The following is a 24,339-nucleotide window of genomic DNA, read 5'->3' as shown; positions in this document are numbered from 1 at the left end:
TCTCTTCCACTCACAAATGTACAACCAAAAAAAGTCTAAATGATTCTTATATATTTGCCTATTTCTTTTGTTTTCTGGAAGGATAGATTTCTTTTCATTTTATAATATTTATCACAGCACGCACACAGTACGATGTTTCTGTGGTTAGAACGGATTAATTGTGTGCAGGGATGGCAAAAATCAAGTTTTCGTTGTAAGTTTTTTTTTTGAATAACTAGAGTTTGGTTTATCAAAGCTCCTTTATATATTTACCATATTCGCGTGTGTCAGTGTGACAAAAAGTAAATAAATAAAGTATTTCATGGATCATCACCAAATTTGGTAAAAATACAAAGAGTCAAGAATTAGGAATTGAGTTTGTTATTAAAATAGTCTTCTCAAACCGAAAGTGGTTTAAATAAACCATTTCCGGTTTGATCATTGATCATCATAGATCGAAAAACGTAATACGTATTAAGATTCGGGTTTCAGTTTCGTAAGAACATATTTAATCTCTATTATTAACTCTCTACTAAAACCGGAAGTGGTTCATTCAACTATAATTTCTCGTTTCAATAAATATTGGTCTACATAGAGCAAGAGCGGTAGATGAAAGCAGTTTTTTCCATTCGGATAGATCTTAAGTGTCTCAAAAGTGCAGTGGCGTAGTCAGGGGGGCTCACCCGCCTCAAGCTCTCCCCATTAGTGTTGTAATGTTGAAAGTGGATTCTTTTTACATGAAGTATGTTCCATTTGTAATGTTAGAACTTTTCTTTTTAGTTTCCTTAGTAAGCATAAGAGAGCTTGTGGTTTTACTCCAGATGTAATTAAGTATGTGTGTATGTAGTACTTTATTCCTCGGTAACTACCAGCTAAATTTAACGCTCTCCGGATCCTGGCATTTTGGGCTATTTTTTAGACTTTCAGTCAAGCAGCTACTTCATCGTCACTATTTATCCTAGAATCATGGTTCATACCTCATTCTCTTCAGAATAGAGCTGGCTTTCAAATGGTATCACTTCCATGCCCATACCATATACCAGGAGAGGGAAAATTGATGTCCAAGGGAAAATTTTGATGGGGAAATTTTTTGTCCAACTTTGGGCCCCTGGCCCCCCCTGTGTGAACGTAGAGACCTCCAAAAAATCTCATGAATAGTACTTGGTAAACTAAATGTGTGTACCAAATTTCAAGTTTCTATCTTGAATAGTAAGGGCGGGAGAAATTTTATCAGCAATTCCCACCATGCCCAAAACTACCGCAAAACACCATGATCTCAGGGAAAAAATTTCCTGAGACATCCCTAATTACCCTAGGGTCATGTTTCGCCCATCATTCTCTTCAGAACAGAACTGCCTTTCAGACGGTATGACTCACGTGTCTCTATCATGTATGCAAAGGGGGAAAATCCCGAAGAAAGGGATTTTTTGGGTCTAAAAATGCCTTTTTTCAACTTTTGCCCCTCTGGATCCCCCTGTTTTTACGCAGAAATCGAAAAAAAAACTTCTGGTAAATACTACTCGGTGTACTGAATGTTTGTGCAAAATTTCAATCTTCTACGTGAAAAAATAGGCCCGCCAGAAAAAAATTTCCCTACCATGCCCCACTTTTACCCTATACAGAAGTATATTTGGATAAAAATTCACTGAGACGGCCTTAATTACCCTAGAATAATAATTCGACCGCCGATCTCTTCACAATGGAACTGCCTTTCAGACGGTATGACTCACGTGGTCCTATCATGTATGTGAGGCGGGAAAATGACGAAAAACGGGATTTTTGGGGTAAAAATATCCCTTTTTTTAACCCTTTGCCCCTCTGGTTCCCTCCCCCCTGTTTTAACACTGACATCGGAACAAAAAATCTGGTAAATACTACTTGGTGGACTGAATGTTTCTGCAAAATTTCAATCTTCTACGTTCAAAAATAAGCTCGCCAAAAAATAATGAACATAGGCTTAAAAAGGGAAAAAAATACATTTTAAGATTATGACGTCATCACCTTTTATGTCTGGACGCAGGACGGTCTGAAACCATATGTAATGTCATGTAATGTGTCTGGACTTGAAAAAAAAAACCGGACGAAAAAGCTCAAATAGAAGAGAAATAACGCAATGTACCATGAAAAATGCGTATGGTACAAATTGTACCAAGGATCCGGAAAGGGTTAAACCAAATCAGATGTACAAGTACCCAATCATCTAAGGAATAAAGATCACTACATGTGATGGCCGAGCTTGGTCGGCGATAGGCTCGGCTCGGCTTGCCTTGTATGTTCTATTTTATTTCTCCGTAACTACTGGCCAAACATAATCGAAATTTAGTGTGCAGATAGCCCATTATCCAAAGAATAAACATCTCTATACTTGGTGGCCGACTCGGCAAAGGACAGGCTCGGTTCGGCTCTGTTTGTATGTTGTACTTTATTTCTCGGTAACTATTGGTCAGATTTAAATCAAATTTGGTTTCCAAGTATCGCTTAAGGAATAAGGATCATTATATATTATGTCTGGGCTCGGTCGCCGACAGTCTCGACTCGACTTGTCTTGTACGTTGTATCTTCTTTTTCAGTAACTACTGGCCGAAATATTTTAAACAGGGACGCAAGTGTAATGCAGGACAAAAATGTCCTTCTCTCCTCTTGCCTTATTTTTTCTTACCTACTTGACAAAAGTTATATTATTTTGCTTGGTGAGTTCTTTTCCTTCAACCTTCAGAAAATCATGCTTTTGCAAAGCTCTGCTTTCTTTTAAGCCCCAAACAGAAACATGATGGCAAAAATTTCGGAATGTGTTGCTATTTTCACTGCTCGCTTCTCATTTTACATAGTGTATATTCACAACAAAGGGGGGAAGTGCACCTTTGCAGTCCCTAAATCCGGGCATATATATATATATATATATATATATATATATATATATATATATATATATACATATATATATAGATAGATAGATAGATAGATAGATAGATACAGTGGCGGTTCGAGGATATGAACAAGGGAGGGGCTAAACCATAGCTTGCAGCTTTATCCAGTGTAAAGCGGAATTGAAGCCCATTTTAACCAGTGTATACCTGATCGTCAAGGGGGGACTATAGCTCCTATAGCCTTCCCTCGGATCCGCGCCTGTATACAAGGGCGCCGATTTCTCTGTAAAATGGGGGGCCTCATTTAGATGGAGAAGGCATATATGAGGATTTTAAAACAAATTGCATTCAAATTATTCCAAATATTATATCTTCTTAAATACAATAAGGGGGCCCACATGTGCTTTGGGGGGGTCCCGGGTCACCTTGGTCCACCAGGATCGGCGCCCATGCCTGTATATATGTATGAAATGCTTGTGTGTGAGCGCCCCCTTGATGAGTTTCTCGCTACGCAACTGCAACAATACCTTTCATGTCCTCTATTGATCTTCAATTGAAACCGGAAGTCGTAGGAATGAACCACTTCCGGTTTCAATAGTCATATCCATAGAACAGGAATGGTAACAGTAAGAAGCGGTTTTCTGCATTCTATTCAGCGTTCTAAAAATAGCTGCCATCTTCTGTCTTGGGCCTCTATTCATACCGGAAGTGGTCGAAAATCAGAAACTTCCTGTTTTAACGTTGAGAGTTATAGAATAAATCTATAATAGATAACAAGAAGCTGTTTTCTGCAATCAGTTAAGCGTCCCAAAAATATACATTTCGTCTGTATTCTAATCCCTCTACTAAAACCGGAAGTGGAAGAAATCTATTACCTTTTGGGGTTTCAATATTAATTGTGAAACTATTGCACTACAGAAACCTACTTTGTTTTATGAACTTTTTTTTTTTACTTTGTTGAGTAGCTCTAACCTGTATTTTCTTTTAAGACATGAAATGAGTCAAACTGGACATCATACGTAAACTAGTTTTACAAATGATTTACGAGTAGAGCACAGATTATTTACCACTCTGCCCATTCAGTACTGTCTAAGCTTGACTAAGTCAAGCGGAGTAGCGCGTCTGAACAAAGGATTATGAATTAGGAAAATTAATATATAACAGTGGAGTATACTGGTTTGATGGCTTGGGCTAACACTAACCTTTATGACACCTGTACATTATTATTATTATTATTATTATTATTATTAATAATCAATTTGTAATAATAATAATAATAATAATAATAATAGCTCTTCTTCTTTGGAGTAACGAGCAGTTGCTAGTTGGGAGTAGTTTCTCTTTAGTAACGCCTATGCTCTTCCTGCTGGTCTAAAACCTAGAGCCCGCTCCTTTGATGGACGTGGTCCGGGACGATTTTTGGTGGAAGAGGTTGAAGGCATTACGATGGTTTAGATCCTACCTTAGACTATTGGTCTGCATCTCCTGTAGTCTCGGTGCTACACGGGAAGGATGTCAGTGTAGCTCTGGGAACACTGCTTTCGAACAAACAAGCAAATAATAATAATAATAATAATAATAATAATAATAATAATAATAATAATAATAATAATAATAATAATAATAATAATAAAGAAGAAGAAAAATAAATGAAATGAAATATTTCAGTTTACCTCCCACGGCTATACTGGCTAGGCTAAAAGAGACGGTGATGATGGTGAGAAATGAATGAAATGGTGGAATGAAGAAAGTGGGAGGAAACGGGAGAACCCCGAGAAAACCCACGTACACGGTGTTTGTCCACCACAAAGTTCACTTAGCGTGAGCGGAAATCGAACCAGGGCCCCATGCACCAGAAGTGAACGCTCTGCAACTGAACCACCGCGGCCTCTTATAAGAGAAAGAATACAGATGAAGTGTAAAATCAAATTTTTGTGCTATATCAATAATTTCCATGTTGAACAAATATAGTTTTATTGAGAAAGTGTACAAATATATAGAAAGTTAGGATGTTTTGAGGGGGCTCCAGACCCGTTGGACCCGTTGGTGTGTCACTGTGTGCGAGTTATAAAGAACGCTGAAATAGGCGATTAGCAACAAAGGAGCCCAGTCTACAAGAGCTAAGATGTCCGACACAGTTCCCAAATACTCCCAAAATGCGTTGTCATTCTCGTATAACTTCATGTTACCTTCACCCACGCCCAAAAGTGAATGCTGTATCATTGAGCCGCGCGGTCCTTTGTCGTTGAACAGGATGGTGTGAAAATACATCATGGAGAATGCATAAATGCGATTGGTATTTTGTTCAAGAGTTCAAGTTAAAATATTCTTCACATCTAGCCGCGGAATACAAAGTGCATTGCTCCAGAAGTGGTGAATGGACACACTATATGGTATTGGTTTGTAAACTTTCGTGCCAGTGAAAACATTGAAAAGTAAACCCCGCGTCCATCGACGAACAACATGTTCTGATGAGCTCCTTAGGATGACTGTGAAAGCAGATCTTCGGAAAAGTATTCCTAAAATTGTAAACGAATTTGATACAGATCATGACACTATTGTTTGAGGTTCCACACAATCAGCAAGTAGAAAAAGTTGGATTAATGGCTACATAAGTCACATCGGCTAATATCGCCGTTAAAACGTATGCCATTCTTTGAGTGTATGGAATAACCGAGAAGTTTTCCTGCATTAGATTGTGAAAAATAGATCTGCAATTGTAAACTATCAGGACTTTAGACAACAATCGAAAACGGTCAGGACAGTAGTTGGATTGTGATTACTTCAGGAACATGTTTTCCAATACCACCATCCACCTGCAGAAGGTGCTGATATGATAATGTTTTATGGTGGAGGTGATAGATCATGTCTTTCTGTGTCGAGGGGAAATTATCACTGCGGATCGTTCAACGGCAAGAAAGTGGAAAGAAACGGGAGAATTCACGCACGCAAGGCTTGTTCACCACAAAAGCCCACTTGGCGCGAGCTTAGATTGAACTGAAGATCACACGAACCAGGAGCGAATGCTCCATCACTGAGCCACCACAACCCCCTGTCATTGAAAAGAATCGTGAAGGTGCATCACGGAAGGCGCTTCGGCTAATAAATATCGAGGATCTTATGCCTTTTACCATTAGTTTCTCAGTATTCCCAAGATAATGTAAATTTTACTTCATGAACATCTAATGAAGTATGGTAGTCAACGACTAAAAATGCTCCAAATGTACACAGAAAAACAATAGAAGTTGGATGATTGTTTCAATTTTACGCTTAATTTTAGATCAAGAGTAACGAACATTTTTTGGTAACATTGAAGGTTGTCGGCTCCAATTTGATCTTTGCGAACAGATGTGCTGCTCACAGGCAGGGATTTCCCTCCCCCCTCTCAAGACCTTTTCCAATTCATTCTCCTTCTGCCTCCAGCACTTTGTAGAGAATATTTTCAATGATCTTATCTGGAACCACTATGCCATTTCTAAAAGAATTGAAAATAATTTAAAATAATGCTGCTAGACCAACATTATCTAAAAAAAAATATAAAATAAATGTAATTCATAAAAATAACAAGGAGATATCCTTTCACCAAAGTTTCGTTTACCGATATTTGTGTGCTGCAAAATTTCCTGCACGAAAGTATCAGCACAGGGGAGGGAGTTGGATTGCTTTCTTCAGTAAGAGGAAATAGTATTCTTTTGTTTGTCCAGATCTGTTTTCAGTTTATATTTTAATATTAAAAATCGGTGTCGTCCCACGTGCGACATTCCTACTTGCGACAGGAACTGTTAACTGTCCTATGAGCGACCGATTCGATCTGTTAACTGCTCTATGAGTCACCGATTCGTTCATACCAAGATAATAGAAGAAGATAAGGTTCCCTCTTCTTTAATTTCTTTCGCGCTAGTGTGATTTAGAACCAAACAAAATATACTATGAAAAATTTACGTTCCTAGACTCTCATTTCTTCCAGCCGTTTCACAATTATAATGAGCATTAATTGTAACAATTAACAATTAAAAAAAAAACCTTAATGAGATACCTACAGGAAAAACTTCAGTCCCTTCCCTTACTTTCTACCTACCTACCTTCTACCTTTACAAATAAACAACATGTGGACATAAACAATTTCTTAACAAACATCCTTAACAATTAATCAGATATAAAAATGAAACGAAATCTTTAAGATTGAGTCCCACGGTTATCCGATTAGGCTAAAGGAGACGGTGATCATGAGAAATGAATGAAATGGTAAGAAAGAATGAAGAAATGAAGAAAGTGGAAGTAAACGGGAGAAACCCGAGCAAAAGCGTCATTTAGGGAGGTACAGGAGGGGCCAATTGCCCCCCCCCCATGGGTTTGAGGAATACATGTACTCCGTGAAAGTCTTATGTCGGTGGTGTTCTTGTCCCCCCTAAGCGAAGTCTGAAATGACGCCCCTGAACCCGAGAAAACCCACGAGCATGGTGTTTGTTCACCACAAAGTGCACACGCCGGGAGCTGGAATCGAACCAGGGACCCCATACACTAGAGGTAAACGCTCTACAACTGAGCCACCGTGCCCACCTAATCAGATATAAACTTACAGTTCATTAGTCTTCCTTCTACTTTTTAAATTCTTCTTGCTTAATAATAAATTTCAGACGTAACTTTACCCATACAGTCATAAGTATAAAGCGTTCTTTAATAAGCATTACATGCAAGCATTAATAACTTTTAAACAATATTTTTCCTTAACTACCCCTCACACTTTATCCAGGCTTGGGACTGGCAACGTATTGGTCATAGCGTTGGCGTGTTTAAAAGTTGCGGAAAGCAGGATTTGTCAGAATAAATAGTCTCTCTAACTCTAATACACATACACATGAGCAACTGTCTCTGTCCTGCTTAGGAACTTATACTGAGCAGTCCTCTGTCGAAAACACCTCTACATACACATATACCTATCCTATGCCACCTCCTTTCCTTGTCAAAATTATTAACTTATAGTAAGCAGTTTTTATCTAAAATATATCTTAAACATACTGTACACTGTACAGTCAACTGCGCTCCCTATCACACTTAGAAAACTACGGTAGATAGTCTTTGTCAAACTTATATGATATATACACAGAGTTGTCCCAGTCACACTCATTAACATATGCTGACCAGTTCTGTCAAAATTATCACATACACACGGACAAAATATTACTGGAGCTTTTGCACATACGCAAGTGACCGCAGACAGTTCTTCACATCCAGTGTACGCTCGTATTCATCGAGAATGGAAGATATTGTAACGGTGTTCGAGTCCTAGTTCGGGGGCGGAATTTGTTATGCTGGGAGAATCAAATTTATGACAAGATAAATTTGATTTCCAGTCTTAGTTGTGAAATTTTATTTGAATAATTTGGTTAAAATTGTGTCCGGGTTCGCCAATACTATTTATGAATATGCAAATTGTTTTTGCATATTTACTCGCCGCCCTGGCAAGTTATAACATGCCTAATAAGCAGAAAGCTGAAGATACGTGCGTTGATTCATGAAAGCCTGATTTACACCGCACGAGGCTCGACTTTTATAATCCTATTTTCCCCATACGGTACTCCGGAGTGCTAGGAAAATAGGTGCGTAGTTAATTAGAACATATTTCAAAAGATATTCACGTGCTGCATAGCTGAAATAAAATTACTATTGTAGTTTTAATGGGAAACAGCTGTACTGGCCGTCACTTCGATAAGCAAATAAAATTGTTGCATAAATTAATTTAGTTCTCAGACTAAAAGAATTTATGTAAATGTAGAACGGAAAATTTTATTATAAATACTATTAACTATATCTGTGATGATCAGCTCAGTTAGGTTCCCAATTGTTTCGAAATAGTATAATAAAATTCTCTAATTGGCCTAGACTAGGTTGGGAAATCTGAATTGTTGTAGTAATGACAATTTAACAAAATTTAGGTAACAGTAATAAATTTTTAATTATCCAAACTTGCAATAAAATTTAAATTGAACAACAATAAAAAAAATGAAATGACAATTACTTTAAGTTGAAATGAATTGTGATACAAATGTCACTAAAATAAGAAAAGAAATATGGAACATGTTGACTGAAGAATCTGAAGGATTCTTCTTCTTCTTCTTCTTCTTATTATTATTATTATTCTGTTGTTGTTGTTTAAAAAATAGAACTTAGGCAATACTTTCAAATTACAAAGATTTGAATTTACTCAGAAGTTTACCTTTTTTGTAATTGCTTGTTATATAAATTACAAACAATATTTTCTATTTTCCACTTTTTAAAGATGAATATTCTAGATATTCCAAAAAAAATTAAATGTACATGGTATCATTGTTTCATCTTTCCGATATAACCTTTTGTGTGTGATTTATTTAGTCCAGAAGACAATATTTTATTCATCAACCGCAGAAGGAGAAAGTAATAAAAAAAAAGTATGCTTGAGAAACAGATCATTGACGAAGGTGGGAAAATTAGATGATTTTGAATGCTAGCAAGACATGACTATTATTTAGATGAATTACAGATGAAAAGATAGCGAAAGCCTTGATTTGAGCAGTGCACTGATTTGACTTTAACTGTCTACTTTAAATTGAAAATTCTCAACACATGTGTATAGATCTAAGATAATAATAATATCCAATAATAATAATAAAATACTTCGTAATATGAAAACAAACAAACATATATATACTTGGACACATATACTAGATAGTCACATGATATATGCACAATGATTACTAGAACACATATATAGATATCAGAGTTTATACTTAACTTGGCCAATATTTATTTCTAAATGTCGGTACCTTATATTTGTTTATTTTACTTTGCGCAATATTTTACTTCATAATTATGAAGATCTGTCTGAGCGGCGTTTGGGCAAACAGATGTCTTTTTTTTTTTGTTTGTTTATTTGTTTAGTTGCTTCTTTAGGAGTTAATTTTGTCCTAATGATACTTTTCTCTATTTACATGCTTAGGGCAAGAATTATACTATATGTCTTTCAATTTAGGTACACCCTGTCAATACTAATAAAAATACCTATATCTAGCAAACAGATTACATTCGTCTTCTAACTGACAATTACGAGCTTTCTGGGTATGTACTTGGTAAATAAAAAAAAATCTTTTGATAGAAATACATGAAAACATAAAGATCATTCATCCAATCAATACCTGAATAGTAATGCTTTTCTGACACATTAATCTCGTTGTGTAATAACCTAACTTTTTATACTCTCACAAAATTTTCTACATATAATATCTTTAAATGAGCAAACAACACTAACATTTAGAACATAAGGAGATAATTTTCAGAATCTAACACTAATTAGCTGTGAGTATAAATGGTTAAAATGACAAAAGTTAATCACAAATAAATTTTAAAATATCGTTTTCAGTTATAGTTTCTTTACAAAAATAATAATAATAAAAGATAACAGTTCAGTCCCTCAAGGCCGGATTACCACGATTCAATTCTCGTCTCGATACATTAGTGAATTTGGCCAAGGTAAGAGGATGCGCTCGCCCACGGTAATGTGGCAAGAAATTCCAAATTGAAAATTTAATATAAAGGTTTTGTCCTACCTTCCCGTCGATTCCCATGTTGAAGCTACCACTTTTATTCACCTCTGGTCGACCACTTACAACACTCAAGTTCCTGTGTTCATGTGACTGCAGCATCCCGTTCGACTTCCGAGATGTGTATGGTCACCCGCCGATCTCTGACACTCTCCTCCTTAGGCCTTTGGTTCTCTCTGGATGTTTAGGACATCATCGGACTGAAGCATCCAAATTCCTCCTCATATCTAGGCGTCTCGGCGTCTCTTCATAGGTTGTCTCGGTCAAAGTGATTATAGAAGTCCAATATTGGTGAATCCGACTGATAAACTGATTAACAAATGATGTATCCGTATATATGTTGATCACAATTATCACAACTGGTCACAGTCACAAATTAAATTTTCGTTGCACTCCGATATAAGTCGATATAAATGCAAAATAGTGTATGATTGGGAGAACGTTCGGAACTTGATTAAACTTTATTAGTGTTTTTATGAGTGAACTCGTTGCGGCACTATTGGGTGTTTAGCACTTCATTGTCTATAGTTGCTCAACACGATAAAAATAATTAATAAAGTGTGTGTGTGTGAGCTCTGTGTACGTGTTGTCGGTGTCACTTCTCAAAATTAACTGCCCTTTCTTTGAGTATCTTGCAACCGTCTTTCTTTAAAAAAAGTAACGTATGTTCTCCCAATTCCAGTTTTAAAATTTTAAAATTTGCCAAAGTAGGTTCTTGTTTGTGCGTTGTTCTTTCTTTCTTCCTAAAATGTTAAAATGTGCTAATGGACTTCTAGCTTGCAATATCGTGCCGGTGTGGTTCCTTCGGTTTTATCATGTGCTTGCGAATATACCTCTTTTCTGCGATAGCTATTGTGAAGATTCTCTTTCTAGACAAACTGTCTAGCTTTACAATAGAACTTGAGTGTGTCTCCTGGCTGTGGGTGGTCGTGGTGAATAAAGACTTTTAAAGAGTTCCGTTGCTCAGGTGTCTCATTTACCGCTGAAAGGCTGGATACCGTAGGAAAACGAATAAAAAAATACGCGTTTGAAGGAAAACAGAAATATAGATTCTTCATTTTAAAAGAAAAATGATGTCTCAAAATATGCATTAAAAATATAAGAATAAATGAATTTACTAATTAATTGGGTCGTTATAGCAACTGTCACAATATCCTATGGTCTAACAGTACATATGCCCTTTTCCTTCTTTTTCCCTCCAAATTCAGAACCCTTCTATCGTACAAAAGATCGTTTTGCTGAGCTTCGTTCTTCAGAGCAATTATTAGATGTATGAGGCTCGGATGTGGTTTTCCTAGCAAAGCATTAAGCTTATGATTCCAGCCCTCCACTGCATTATTTGTTCTATGCCTCTTTCGATAACAGTTCCACATTTCAACGGTAATATGAGCATTCTCCAACCACGTATCAACAAAGTAGTCATAGAACTCCTGAAGCTTACCATTCATAGGGGAGCTTTCTTGAATAGAAAGCCAACCGTCATCAACATGTGCAGGTGACAAATATACCAAACCAGCACACATTCTTATGTGAAGTCTGACTTCGGCGTCTTCCTTGTACTCCCTTACCAATCCGATATCTTGCACTTTTCTCCAAATGCACTGATTAAAATGGTAATTACAACCATTGACATCCACTGCCGGAAATACTGCCCTCAAACTTGAAACAGCTCCTGCTTCGAAGTCCATTATCACGGATTTTGGTTTCCACAAGGGTATAAAAGTACACAGATGCTCAAACAATTTACTGTATTTTTCTTTCCTCCTATTGGGTAAAAGAGGATACACTACAGGGATGACATTGGTCTCCTGCAGCGTGCTACCTACATCTACATGAATCGTATAAATTTGTGGAAATAATTTGCAACAGCTTCTAAATGTTCCATCCATGAAAAACGTGGTTCCTATCGACATAGCCTCCCTTCCTCTCGTCGTCGCAAAAGCTAAAATTCTATTATCCCTGCCATGATCAAAGAGAAGGAAACTTGAACTGTCACTCATTTTAGTAACAGTTTCTGGAATATAAATATCCTGTACGTTCTTTGGATCTCCTGTTAAACCTTGTGTAGTTTGTCTCAAGCGATAAAGAGTACTTTTAACTGAAGAGAACAATGGAAGTTCAGTAACAAAATCATATCCACGACGGATCATGGGACCCATTTCTTCACGATATATTGCTGACACAGACTGAGTATCATCTCGAGCACGTTTTTTTCATATTGGCACACTCTTTCGAACCTCAATTGCAGCAACATCCGTCTTACAAATGTGGCTTGATGCCCTTAACACTACACCATCTTTCTCTAAAATACGACCACCACATTTATCCGTTTTTTCTTTTAGGCATAAGCAATTGATTGAATTTTCCTGGTTTATCCGATCAATGCGGTACTGATGACCACTGTAAATGGCAGACGGTTTTCCCTTCACAGTCTGCACAATTTCGATTTCCGCCATTTCTATTTCTATTTTAAAAAAAAAGAAAGAACTAGGTAAGAAGAAGGAAATAACAAATCTGCAAGTATTAATTATAAATATATATCAGTAGCAAGAATACTAATCACTGGCGCAAATCCTGGGGGTATGAGGGGGACATGTCCCCTCCAATCTTGGAACTTGGGGGACTATCCCCCCAATAATCAGATTTGAAATGTGTTTTTGGGGGTGAAGAAATGTGATGAATTGTGTCCGATTGAAACAAGGAAAGTGAGATGAAATTGATGTCCTCCCAGAATAAGCCTCAAATCTGCCCGCCTCCTAATCCTCCATAGAATTATTTTCAGTTTCATAAATGTTTTGAACATCACTTTAAAAAAAAGTCTAACCCCCTTCCCCCAATATTGAAGACAGATTTGCGCCCCTGATACTAATTATGTAATATTTAGAATCCATGCTTTAGTTGTAACATTATATATATATAAATCTTTCTGCTAGCGGGCATGTTTCTCACTTCTTAAGTCATCCCTATGCAATTGAGAATGCACTGACCTATCGGTAAATATTTGTCCCAGAATGGGTCAACCTCGTATAGGTAGGCCTAGGAACCCTACTTGTGATTGTGATAGTTTATAGTTTGAAACCTGTTGGCCTATATATGGCTGCAAGAATGGAAAATAAACGATTTCACAAAAAGTTTAACCCTGAACAAATTCCGAAGACCCTGATTCTAATATTTGTGTTTGTTCTGTCAAAAAATATTTTCAAAAATTCTCTCTTCCTTGTTCTACGAGTCCACAATAAATTATTCTTAAAGGAATGTTATTTTGTTCAGTACCGAAACTTCAAAGGTCCCTGCAAAAAATCTCGCCCGCCCCTGCAAAAATTCTCCTCAGGGCTCCTTAGGTCTATAAACAATTCCTTATATTTCTTTCTAACACTGACATCGATGTCTACCAATGAGTTACACAATGAATATACCTAGTACAAGTAACTAATAACACAACATTACATTGCAGTATTACCACTTCTCGTTAAAAAAAATCGCTCCACTTGAATTTAATACGTGAGAATGTTCTTATTACATTAACAATCTTTTATACGTTCTTCCTCATATTATACTTTTTAATTCATTTTTATAAGTACACTGACTATATCAAGGGGAAAACTAACTAAATAATTAGGGTAGCTCCACCTCTGTCTATGATTCTAATGTAATTAAAAATTGCATGTTAAAATGATACGGAACATACGTTTAGCTTGGATATATTTGTGGCATAAGAAAGAAATCGAAAACAGGGTACTCACCACTTGAAGATATCAAAGAAATCTAAAAACACTTTATCCGAAGAAATTATTACACAAGTTCAAATCTCTCGCAGGACTCAACAGTTCACCCAGCTATAAGGGATTCTATCACATTGCTACACGACAAGCTTTTATGTATAAGTCAAAACAAGGGAGGAAGGCAAATTAAGCACTTATTTTATGTTTTGGTATTACCTGACCAGAATAGCAGTGCGGTTTTGGAAGGATGGCGCTGCTGTTGTATTTATACCAGTTTCTTGGCAAGCGCGGTGGGACAGGGGAGCGGAGAGTTTCACTCTGCAATGTATCCAACGGTTTTTAAAAGTTGCAGTTTGGATGTTATGCATAGCCTGATCTCTTTCCACTTAATAAAGAACGCCGTAAGTTAAGTGGTTGTAGTAAACCATTCCTGCAGTAATGCAGATGTATTGTGAATAGTGATATATGAATGGAAATTACCAATTTAAGAACAACATAGTACAATTGACAATTCAGCGAGCTTCTACCGTGTATTAAGCAGATTGTATAAAAATTGATTACGTTTTATTCGATGTCATTATAAAACAGGAGCAGCCTGTAAAACGCTGCTCGCTAGTTTGTTCGCAAGTTAATATGGAGGGTGTATTTTTGTTGTAGTTTTTTTTTTTTTTTTGCTTGTTACTTAAGATGTTCTGCAAATAACTTCAATAACTTTTGAAACTGTTTGTCTTAGCTTGAGCCAGGGGCGGATCCAGGCTGAATGTTTGGAGGGCGGTCGTTCGAAGTCAAATCAACGTAAGAGTGTATTGCAAAAAAAAAAAAAAAAAAAAAAAATAGTAAAACAACTTTAGAAAAGGAGAAGTAGCTATTGTCTGCAATTTCTAGAACAGAAATGGCCACCTGCGATTTCGAAGGTAGACATTTTTTGAGCAAGAACACCAATGTAAGTAATTTCTTGCAATTTATTGCTTTATTTGACTTCTGCAACGTGAAACAGAAAAAAGTAAGGTCTACCTATTTTAGGTTTTATTTTACATTTATAATACAAAGGTGAAAATTCTTAGGTTTTATTTTTTAAATAAAAAATACCCTATTATGGACGGGGGGCAGTCGCCCGATCGCCCCGCCCCCTGGATCTGCCCCTGACTTGAGCATATGCGTGAAGTAGTATTACGAACAGAACAAAAAGAACTGTAATAGATTAATTACAAGTAATCCGGTTAGAAACACTGCTGCTCGCATTTTAGTTCCAAAACCGGCCGCCCGCACTCGTTCGCTTGTCAGGTAATAGCTTACAACAGGGAGGGAAGGTAATTTAAAGAGTTTGTTTACCTTTTGGATTGTTTAGAGTCAACTGCATTGTAATTGGTGGGCTTGGTTGGGAATAGCCAATCAGATAAAATTGATCTCAAAAGCTGTCTTTTATTGTTGAAATGTTTTACTCATTTTATTCGTAGAGTCTTAGGAAATCTAAAGAGTAGATAATTGGCGAAACTGTTACAGGTTTAAGCTTTCCAAAATAAAATATATTGCTTTGCTTAGTGAGTAATTAGATTTGAATTAAATTAAATACAGAAAGCAGAGCTTTTGAAGAAAGGGGATATTGCAATTGGATTTTCAATAATTAATTACATGGGAACATACTTTTCAAGGAAATATCCCTGTTGTCTCCTCGTTATTTGATATACTTTATGTCAAATCTAACTCAAAATTAACGTAAGTTTTATTTGAACTCACAGTAAAGGGAAAATATATCTGACGAACAGTGTCACTGGCACGTAGATTTTTCATAGCAAAGTTGTTCGGACGCTAATAACGCCAGAGGCAAACATGTTTTACGAGAGGGAATCATATCATCTTCCACCATCTCAATGTAAATGAATCGGTCGCTCATAGGACAGATAACAGTTCCTATCGCTAATAGGACTGTCGCTTCTGGGAGTAATTCTAAAAATCTACTTCATATTAATATTCAAAGTCTAGTTTCATTTCTGTCATATTTTCCGTCTGTCATTTTTCCGTTGCTTATTTATTTTATTCAGGTTTATTTTCCTTTGCAATTAAATTAGTTAATCTATAAATGTAATTGTTGTATTGTATTCTTTAATTCCTAAATTATCTTATAATACAAATATATTATTGATTGTGAGCTTATGTCCGGGGAGCTTTTGTCCGCTTTTGCATTAACATAGGTGCGTTTAATGCCGGTGAGCTTATGTCCGCGACCCGAAAATATACACCAAGTTTTGACTTATAAATATTTTACATAGTGTATATTGAAATATTGCCTTCCATGTGGCCTACATGTGTAAACTTTCAACATGAGATTGATTTTACTAACTCCCTTCCCCCTTTTATACTTGATGAATTGCAACCTCAAACAACAGCATTATTCCTTAAGTAAAAGGAAGGCACATAGCACGTAACCGGACTCCGCTAGTCTACCGTAAGCTTTTCCATTGTCTCAAGATACTGAATCAACGCCGGAAAAGTACTTTAGCTCCCACAGGGAATTGAAACCAAGGCCTATGTGGGGATCCACAGGATTCAGATTCCTCCCCACAAAACTTCGCAAGTCGATGAACATTTGTGAACTTTGTTACTATAAGTATACTTCTTTGTCATCGAAATGATTGACATAGCCTAAAAATTTTAATATCTTTAGCTCTATCACGTTTAATAAGAGGCACTAATTAACAATTACTTGTCGTCTTTTCGGGTGTTGAATAACACAGGTTAAATTCTACATATACGTATTAGACCTGCAAAAATCTTCGGATCCCTCCAAACAAAAAAAAAAAAAAAAAAAATCTGGGCGCGTGCCTGGTGTGCTCTAAACATTCATTTATTTATGTAAAATATTTCAAATGCAGCTTCTAAGGCCAATTTACAACAAAATATTTTAACATCAATAATGGAAAAAGGAAAGGAGAAAATCAGGCAGGATTTATGCTTAAAGATAACATCCCGACATTCACTTTGTGGAACAACGAAAAAAGCTGGTAAAACCGGTCAGGGTAGCAGTCCACAAGCTTAGAACCCAGGATCTCCCTTTTGCGAAAGAAGAACGCTAGCCACTAGGCTATGCTCGCTAGACATAATAATAATAATAATAATAATAATAATAATAATAATAATAATAATAATAATAATAATAAAAATAATAATAATAATAATAATAATAATAATAATAATATAGTTTGATTTAATATTGTGAACAAATTGGGGATGTGCCTGGATTAAGAATCAGCAAACAACGGTGAAATATTCCAAAAATAATGCAGATTGATAGCCAATGACGTGGCCATGCATCACACAATTTCCTAGCTATTTTGTGGGCTTTGTTTTAATAATAATAATAATAATAATAATAATAATAATAATAATAATAATAATAATAATAATAATAATAATAATAATATGATTTATACAGGCTTGCGCCCACCATTCATGGAACAGTTCTTACATAAATTAATCCTACTCTTGTTGTTTACAGCGAAGAGCGCTATGAAAACAAAGCAAGATGAAGAATGAAAGAGATTGTCTATTTTCCCTCCCCTTTGCTACTTTTGTCTCACTCTGTGCTTCCCCCTGACCCTGCTATCCCCTTCCACCTGCCTTTTTCCTTGTATGTGACTGACTTCCTCCTATGATATTCACAGAAATCGATCTTTTTTCTCCCTGTCTATACTTCATATTTGCAATAACAACATATGAAAGTGAAATATTCATTCTGCTTCACCACCTGAAGAACGAAATTCAATGTGACCCTCTGAAGAACAATACAATAGATACCATGTCCGAGGAACTCTCCAAAGATCTGATAAGATCTGTAACTGATAAACACAATACCTTTACCAAACCTGTCTGATCAACTGTGTTACTCATGTGGCAAATAGTATTTGTAACGAAATAGCTTCTGTTCCACACATTTTCGTTCCATTAGATACCCGCAGAGGAAAGGATCTCATTCAGCTGGTACCAGTTGTTGATTTTCTCCCACCAAGCGTGAAAGGAATACCCGAAACAGATTTGTTCGTTCAATTAGTTACGGTACAATAACGTTACATGCTCGAATAACGTTACGGTGTCGTAACAAAAATTGGTGCTATACCTTGTACCTACCTACATTAAATAACCAATAATTTTGTTACAGAGAACTATTTTCGTTACGTTACAGTTACGTTAAGTTATCCACCCCTGCGTAAAATGATGTTGGGCCAACACTGGGACTTGGTTGGTTGGTAGTAACGGCGTAAAGAACGCTGGACCAACGTTGCTTCTGTCACCAAAAATCAATGCAACCATATTTTAACGTTGGCCCAGCCATTTTGGTTACATGGGCTATGACCATCCGACACCAATCGAATTTAAACACCGTTTGCAGCTTTTGCTTATGGGGGAAAATATAAATGAAATCCGTCTTTCAAATGAAGTTTCTATCGCGCAAGAAGATGATGAAGATTTCTTGATATCAAAATTATTAGAAGGAATTCTACAAGATATGACACAACCCTTGGCAATGATTGAAGGCGAAACCGAAATCGTAAATATCTTTGTATCAGATGACAGAACACCTACCGAATCGCCGGCTATTGAACAACAGACAGATTGCTCAGTGGAAGGGTTTCGATTTCTTGCTGGATACATCACTCATCAAGGAAGAAAATTCGACACATCAATGGGTACACTATCTAGAGATGTACTTCCTTCCATACCCGGTACAGCATCTGAAGGTTGGATCGACTTTCTGTCGCGTGGTGGTCTCCTCGTTCCAGGAATGGATGTAAAATGAAGGGTTTTGAACTTATTTTCAATGACATTAATGGTGGCCTACCAGCAAAATATCCGGTGAAAAAAACATTGTAAAAAGACTAACCGCGAAAATAAGTGAAAAGTATCCTGATGTGAATGCACATTTAATTAAAATATATGTAAGAACTACGATGTACATTCGCATAAAATACATGAATAATAGAAATAAAATTCTAAAATCAACAGATGCCCATAAAAGAAAATCTCGACTAGGCATGCCTCAGCCACAGTGAGGCCTACAACTAAGCAGAAAAAGGCACGTAGGTTTATTATTTAAAATTATTTATTATTGTTTATTTCCTGTGCAAAACTTGTCTTGTGTTACTACCCGTTTCAGATAGGATTGCCGTTGTTTATGGTGGCAAAACACAGAACTAAGAAGTAAACAGAACGCAGCTAAGACGTGACAGCCCACTCGTGATCCAGTAATCTGCAGTGTTGAAAACTCGGTACGTTTTTGCTGGGGCATGTGAGTGACAAGATTTGTTTGCTTCAACTGCTCCCCCTCCCTCTCTCTCTAAGCCTATCTCTATTTATATTTCTATCCATCTATCTATCTCCCGCTCTCTCTCTCTCTCTCTATTTCTCTGTGATAGTCACAGAACTCTCAAGCCGGGGCTTGCTGCCAGTGTTCGAATTAACGGCAGATGTCGGGGAAATCTCTCTCTCGTGAAAGCTTATTCCCGGCTCATATAATGAAAATAACACAGCATCCCTGACAGGAATAACTAACTTGTCCTAATGTACATAAGATTTCCTCCTCTCGTTTAAAAAATTAATTCGAGCACTACTTGCTAGGGGCTAGAGGGGGCTAGGATCCCGCCGTGGTGTAGTGTATGAAACACCACCTATTGAAGAAGCGACGGAGAATATAGAAAAGATAGGGGACTACTGGGATATAGACGAGGTGGTGGGTCCCGGTAAAGGTACGAACTCACGAGAGGATTGGAGGAATCTCACCCATTAAAAACGTCATAAAATGTTATTTCTACTTTATTTCCACTTGAGAAGAAACATTCCCCCCACTTCCCCGTCACCTAGGTTGGGACAATTTCGCACCCTAATCCCGGGTCCAGCATACTAACAACCACAAACAGTAATAAAGCCTGAAATATGAAATGTAAGGTTTAACATTTCTGTTTTTAGTATAGATGAAAATATTTCTCGAACGGTACGCATTTTGCATTGGGTAAAATTTCAATAATCTTTTGTAATTATTTCCATTAGTTCTTTTTTCTTAACTTTTGATTTTTCTACGTGGGATTAAACTTGGATCTATGTGCGGCTTGGCCACCTCTAGAACCCCCTTAGCTACGCCACTAGTGAGGATAAATCCTTTACAAATCTATTTTGTTTTTATGCTGTTCTTACAACAGAATTAACAAAGGGATGCGATAGGATGCCTAAGTGTTTACAGCAGAATTCCTAAAGACCATCAACACAAATTCTTACAACGTATATATATATTTCATGTTTTTAGGAGTATGTTATAAAGTTTCAAACTGTAGCACGTTTCATAACATGTTCCGTACCTTGTTTTGGAATGTGACGCTTTGTTGTTTGTTTTCGATATTGTGCATTAGCAACACTCGCCAATACAGAGACAGGAGGCGCATGACTCACTGTTGACTACATCAGCGCCCTCAAATAAACAACGGCACTCCTGGGTGAAATAGGTAGTACTTGTGACTGTGCGCTTGGCTTGTCTGCTCCTCTACACTTTCTCGCCATCCTAGCTGCTCCTGCAGTGACGTCATGTCACCAGCCAATCAGCGTCCCTTTACCAATATATCCCAACTTTATTCATTCTATTAACCTTGAATCACTTTACGAAAGAAATACGCAAACGCAGAAGAAGAAGATTGGAAAAATAAAGTTGCTTTTCTGAAAGTTCTCGTAAATCATTTCATTAAAACACTGGCAAACAATATAAGGGAACTATAAGAACAGTGTTAAATTCTTATATAATTTGAATTCACAATGGCTGGTGAGGCGTCTGGTAAGTTGGAATTGATGTGTAAAGAAGAAATTGTTTATGACTTACCTCAGGAAGATCCACTCGAAGGGAAAGGGTGGACATACGAACTGATGACTGACAACAAAGAGTTAATATCTACAACGGAAGGAGAGCAAACAATGGGCAACGGTACAGCTTTGGATGTGAAAGTGACTGTTGATATGCTGAAATCAGAATTTGCAGAATCAGATCCGGCATTAGAAAGTAATATAGAAACGCTAAGAAAAATACTGGTTCAGGAGACTTGCGCGTCGTACTCTAATGACTCCCAACAATTAACTACAAAAAATTTAAATTCTGTTCGGACAGAAGGGTAATGTTCAATTTTTCATATACTAATTGGTTCAGATTGATAATACTGTTACATGAGTTTGGAAAATTGGTTAAAAGAGATGCTTCACAAGAAGTATTTAGGTATGGGAAATATCTCGAACGTAAGTTAGTAAATCTACAATTTGGAAATGACCTGGCACACATACACTAGCTGTATACCAAATAATAACAAGAAATCGATTTTTTTGTGAAGATATAAACGAATGGTAATAGTATACAACAGATCCCCATCGTGTTCCGTACTCGAGGATAGTTCTTACTCTTGCACCACGTACAGAAATGGTGGTATGTCATGTACAAGTGGTAATAGAACACATAAGAAACCCAGATCATTTTGTACTCACACTGGAATATGCAGTATGAGTACACCGTTTCTTATGTGTGTTATTACAACTTCTACATAAAATACCATCACGTTTGTACGTAATGCAACAGTAAGAAGTATCCACGAGCACAAGACATGCAATATGTGTTCAAGTCCCCCCCCCCCCGCCACACAGTAGTGAAATATAAAGTACAAGGGCACTACAGAGGCGCACATAAAGTGCACCGTACTCGAGGATAGTTCTAACTCTTGCACCACGTACAGAAATCGTGGTATGTCATGTACAAGTTTCAGTCGATAAGTAAATGAAAGTCGCTTTGTTACCCCATTTTCAAGTTACTAGATCCTCAATAAATAATCCGTAAAAGACTGAACTTCGTGAGTCCTGGGAAATGATGAGGACCTATGAGGTAGATTCTTTTATTATTGATTACACATTACTCACTAATTGTTGCGCATATTCAAAATATAGGTGCTCGACGATATTGTTTTATTTATATAGAGAATTTGTAAAAAAAAAAGAAATCGCGAGAATGAGATTATCCTAAAATTTTCCAAATTAAACGTGGAACGTATTATATTGGAACAAAAACTATGAACGTTTGTAATTTTACTCAGGATTTAGCTCAAATGTGTCTAGCCACATTTCTCCGGAGGGCTTACAAAGACATTAGCAAAATACAAAATAAAGAATATTTTTACCAACAATGGATGTTCATTATTTGTAGAGGTCCATACATAAATTCATTTCATAGCTGCACTAATTTCTTTCAAGGAAGTCGACTTTTTATATTCTCAGCAATCATTTCTAGGGTATGGACCTCCATTTCTCAATATAGGATCACTTTAGGGGTTTAGTAAACGTACATGATATATGAATTATTGTACAAACAACTGTAACGAGCATGCGTTAGATGGCCAGAAAATGGAAGATTGCTATGCAGATTAGGGCATTAGCAGTGGCGGCTAATGTTAGTGTTGCAGCGTTGCGCAACGACCAAAGTATTTCAAGAAAAAAATATTATTAGCAATAGTAGTAAAGAACAGAAAAAATACTTTCTAATACTCCCATATACACCTTAAATAACATGTTTTTTTACTTCTCTAACTGTCCGTTTCGTTAATCGGTTTTAAAAAGCGAAAAATAATCCGTCACAGAGTCTCTAATTTATATTGTGTTGCAGCGAGCATGCAACGACCAGATTCCTTCAGCGCGGGAATTGGAGCAAATGTTAAGTCTCCTTTCCCCTATCTCAGAAGTTAAAGGGTCTGGTCGTTGCAGTGCTTCTGCAACACAGCACGGTTTCTAGTGAACGAGAAGGTTTTCCGCGCTAAATAAGATTGCTAAATTTTATTTCACTAGCAGTTAACAAATGGAATTTGTTTTTATGCATTCATATTTTTATATTACGGTACTAATACTGAAGCAAATCAATATAATGACAATTAAAAAAAGTGATAGCATAATTACAAAATAAAAAAGAAAATATATAGTAGAGCAGAAATCAAATGAAAGTAGAACCGCATTTACAAGTTAATTCTTAGCTTATATACATAATGAAAATTTCTTGTACAGTAATTTGTGAACCAAATATTAATAATTCAATATGCAGATCCCCCCCTCTGTGGATAGTACTTTAGTATATTCATTTTTCTTTTATAAAATAAGTATATTTTATACTCTTGATAGAACTGTATGGTGGGGAACGACACATTGAATTTGGGACTAGTTAGCAATGCTCAGAGGCGTAGCCACGAGGGGGGTCCACCGGGTCCGGACCTCCCGAAAATTTCGAAACTCGACTAGCATTTGTAGACTTTCTTAACGAACTATACTTGTTTAACAGAGAAATGATTGATGTAAGCTAAATATTTTATTTTACGCCTCATCATGTACTCTTTCTTTTCTTATAGAAATAATCGTTCTATCATTTTTTCTAAAAATATAGGTGACAGTAATTAAGAATTACTTATCTTTTCGGGTACAGTAAAAGACAGGTTCGTTATTACGTAGACGTATTGGACCTTCCTCAAATACTTTGGACCCCTCCCAGCTAACATATTGTTCCTATATCTGGCGGGTTTCAAGGTTGCTTTTCAGAACGTTCATAAACATTGTTTCGCCTCATGTGGAAGTATATTGTGTTCACCGTGCATTGCGTAACAACCAAGACGGATGATTTGGAATGTAGTTCTTTTTTTCTTTTACGCACAAGTATGTGGGTGTATGTGTGTTGATATATGAATAGGGTTGCCAATTCTGTAAAATAAAAAGAACCGACACTTCCTCAAAATTCTCTGTGATTTAGGTCTCAGCGTGAAGTATCTCTGTTCGGACCTATCCATGGAAAGGAAATGTACTATCGTGAACGAAAGTGCATTAACACATATATTCTGTATGTCCTTAGAACATTCACTAATAACCATAATAGATACATTGTGCTATAAATGAGAAACTGAAATTGATCAATCGGCATTGATCAATTTATTGTATTTACCATTAACTACCATTCCTTTAAAATTATCGAAACAGATGAACAAAAGTATAATAATCTTTACGTGACAATTTTGGATTTGGAAAATAAAATTCACTCTTTAAACATATAGTCTCTACTTCAGCTATAGAAAATTGCTTTAAGAAGTCCTTTTCCACTCTTAATAAATGTATAAAATTCCTTGAAAGTAAATTTCAAATTTTCCCTGA

General features: G+C 36.5%; 2 protein-coding genes across 3 annotated transcripts in view; one reads left to right on the top strand and one right to left on the bottom strand.

Moving 5' to 3' along the window:
* Positions 1–11,568: 11,568 nt before the first annotated feature.
* Positions 11,569–12,582, bottom strand: LOC145669801 (uncharacterized). Its single transcript, XM_081738142.1, has one exon. The coding sequence runs from the start codon at positions 12,580–12,582 to the stop codon at positions 11,569–11,571; it is 1,014 nt and encodes a 337-aa protein (XP_081594268.1).
* Positions 12,583–20,633: 8,051 nt separating this feature from the next.
* LOC145669637 (uncharacterized) overlaps positions 20,634–24,339 on the top strand; it is a 30,951-nt gene continuing 27,245 nt past the window's right edge. For both annotated transcript variants that reach the window (XM_081737878.1, XM_081737879.1), the window contains exon 1: positions 20,634–21,290. In XM_081737878.1, the coding sequence (XP_081594004.1) occupies positions 20,941–21,290 (350 nt within the window). In that variant the 5' untranslated portion in view covers positions 20,634–20,940. The remainder of the gene's footprint in view (positions 21,291–24,339) is intronic.

This window comes from Thermobia domestica, chromosome 14, assembly GCF_964235325.1.
Source record: "Thermobia domestica chromosome 14, izTheDome1.hap1.1, whole genome shotgun sequence".
In the NCBI taxonomy this organism is placed as follows: domain Eukaryota; kingdom Metazoa; phylum Arthropoda; class Insecta; order Zygentoma; family Lepismatidae; genus Thermobia; species Thermobia domestica.
The sequence above is the reverse complement of the archived record's forward strand: the minus strand, read 5'-3'. Positions and strand labels throughout refer to the sequence as shown.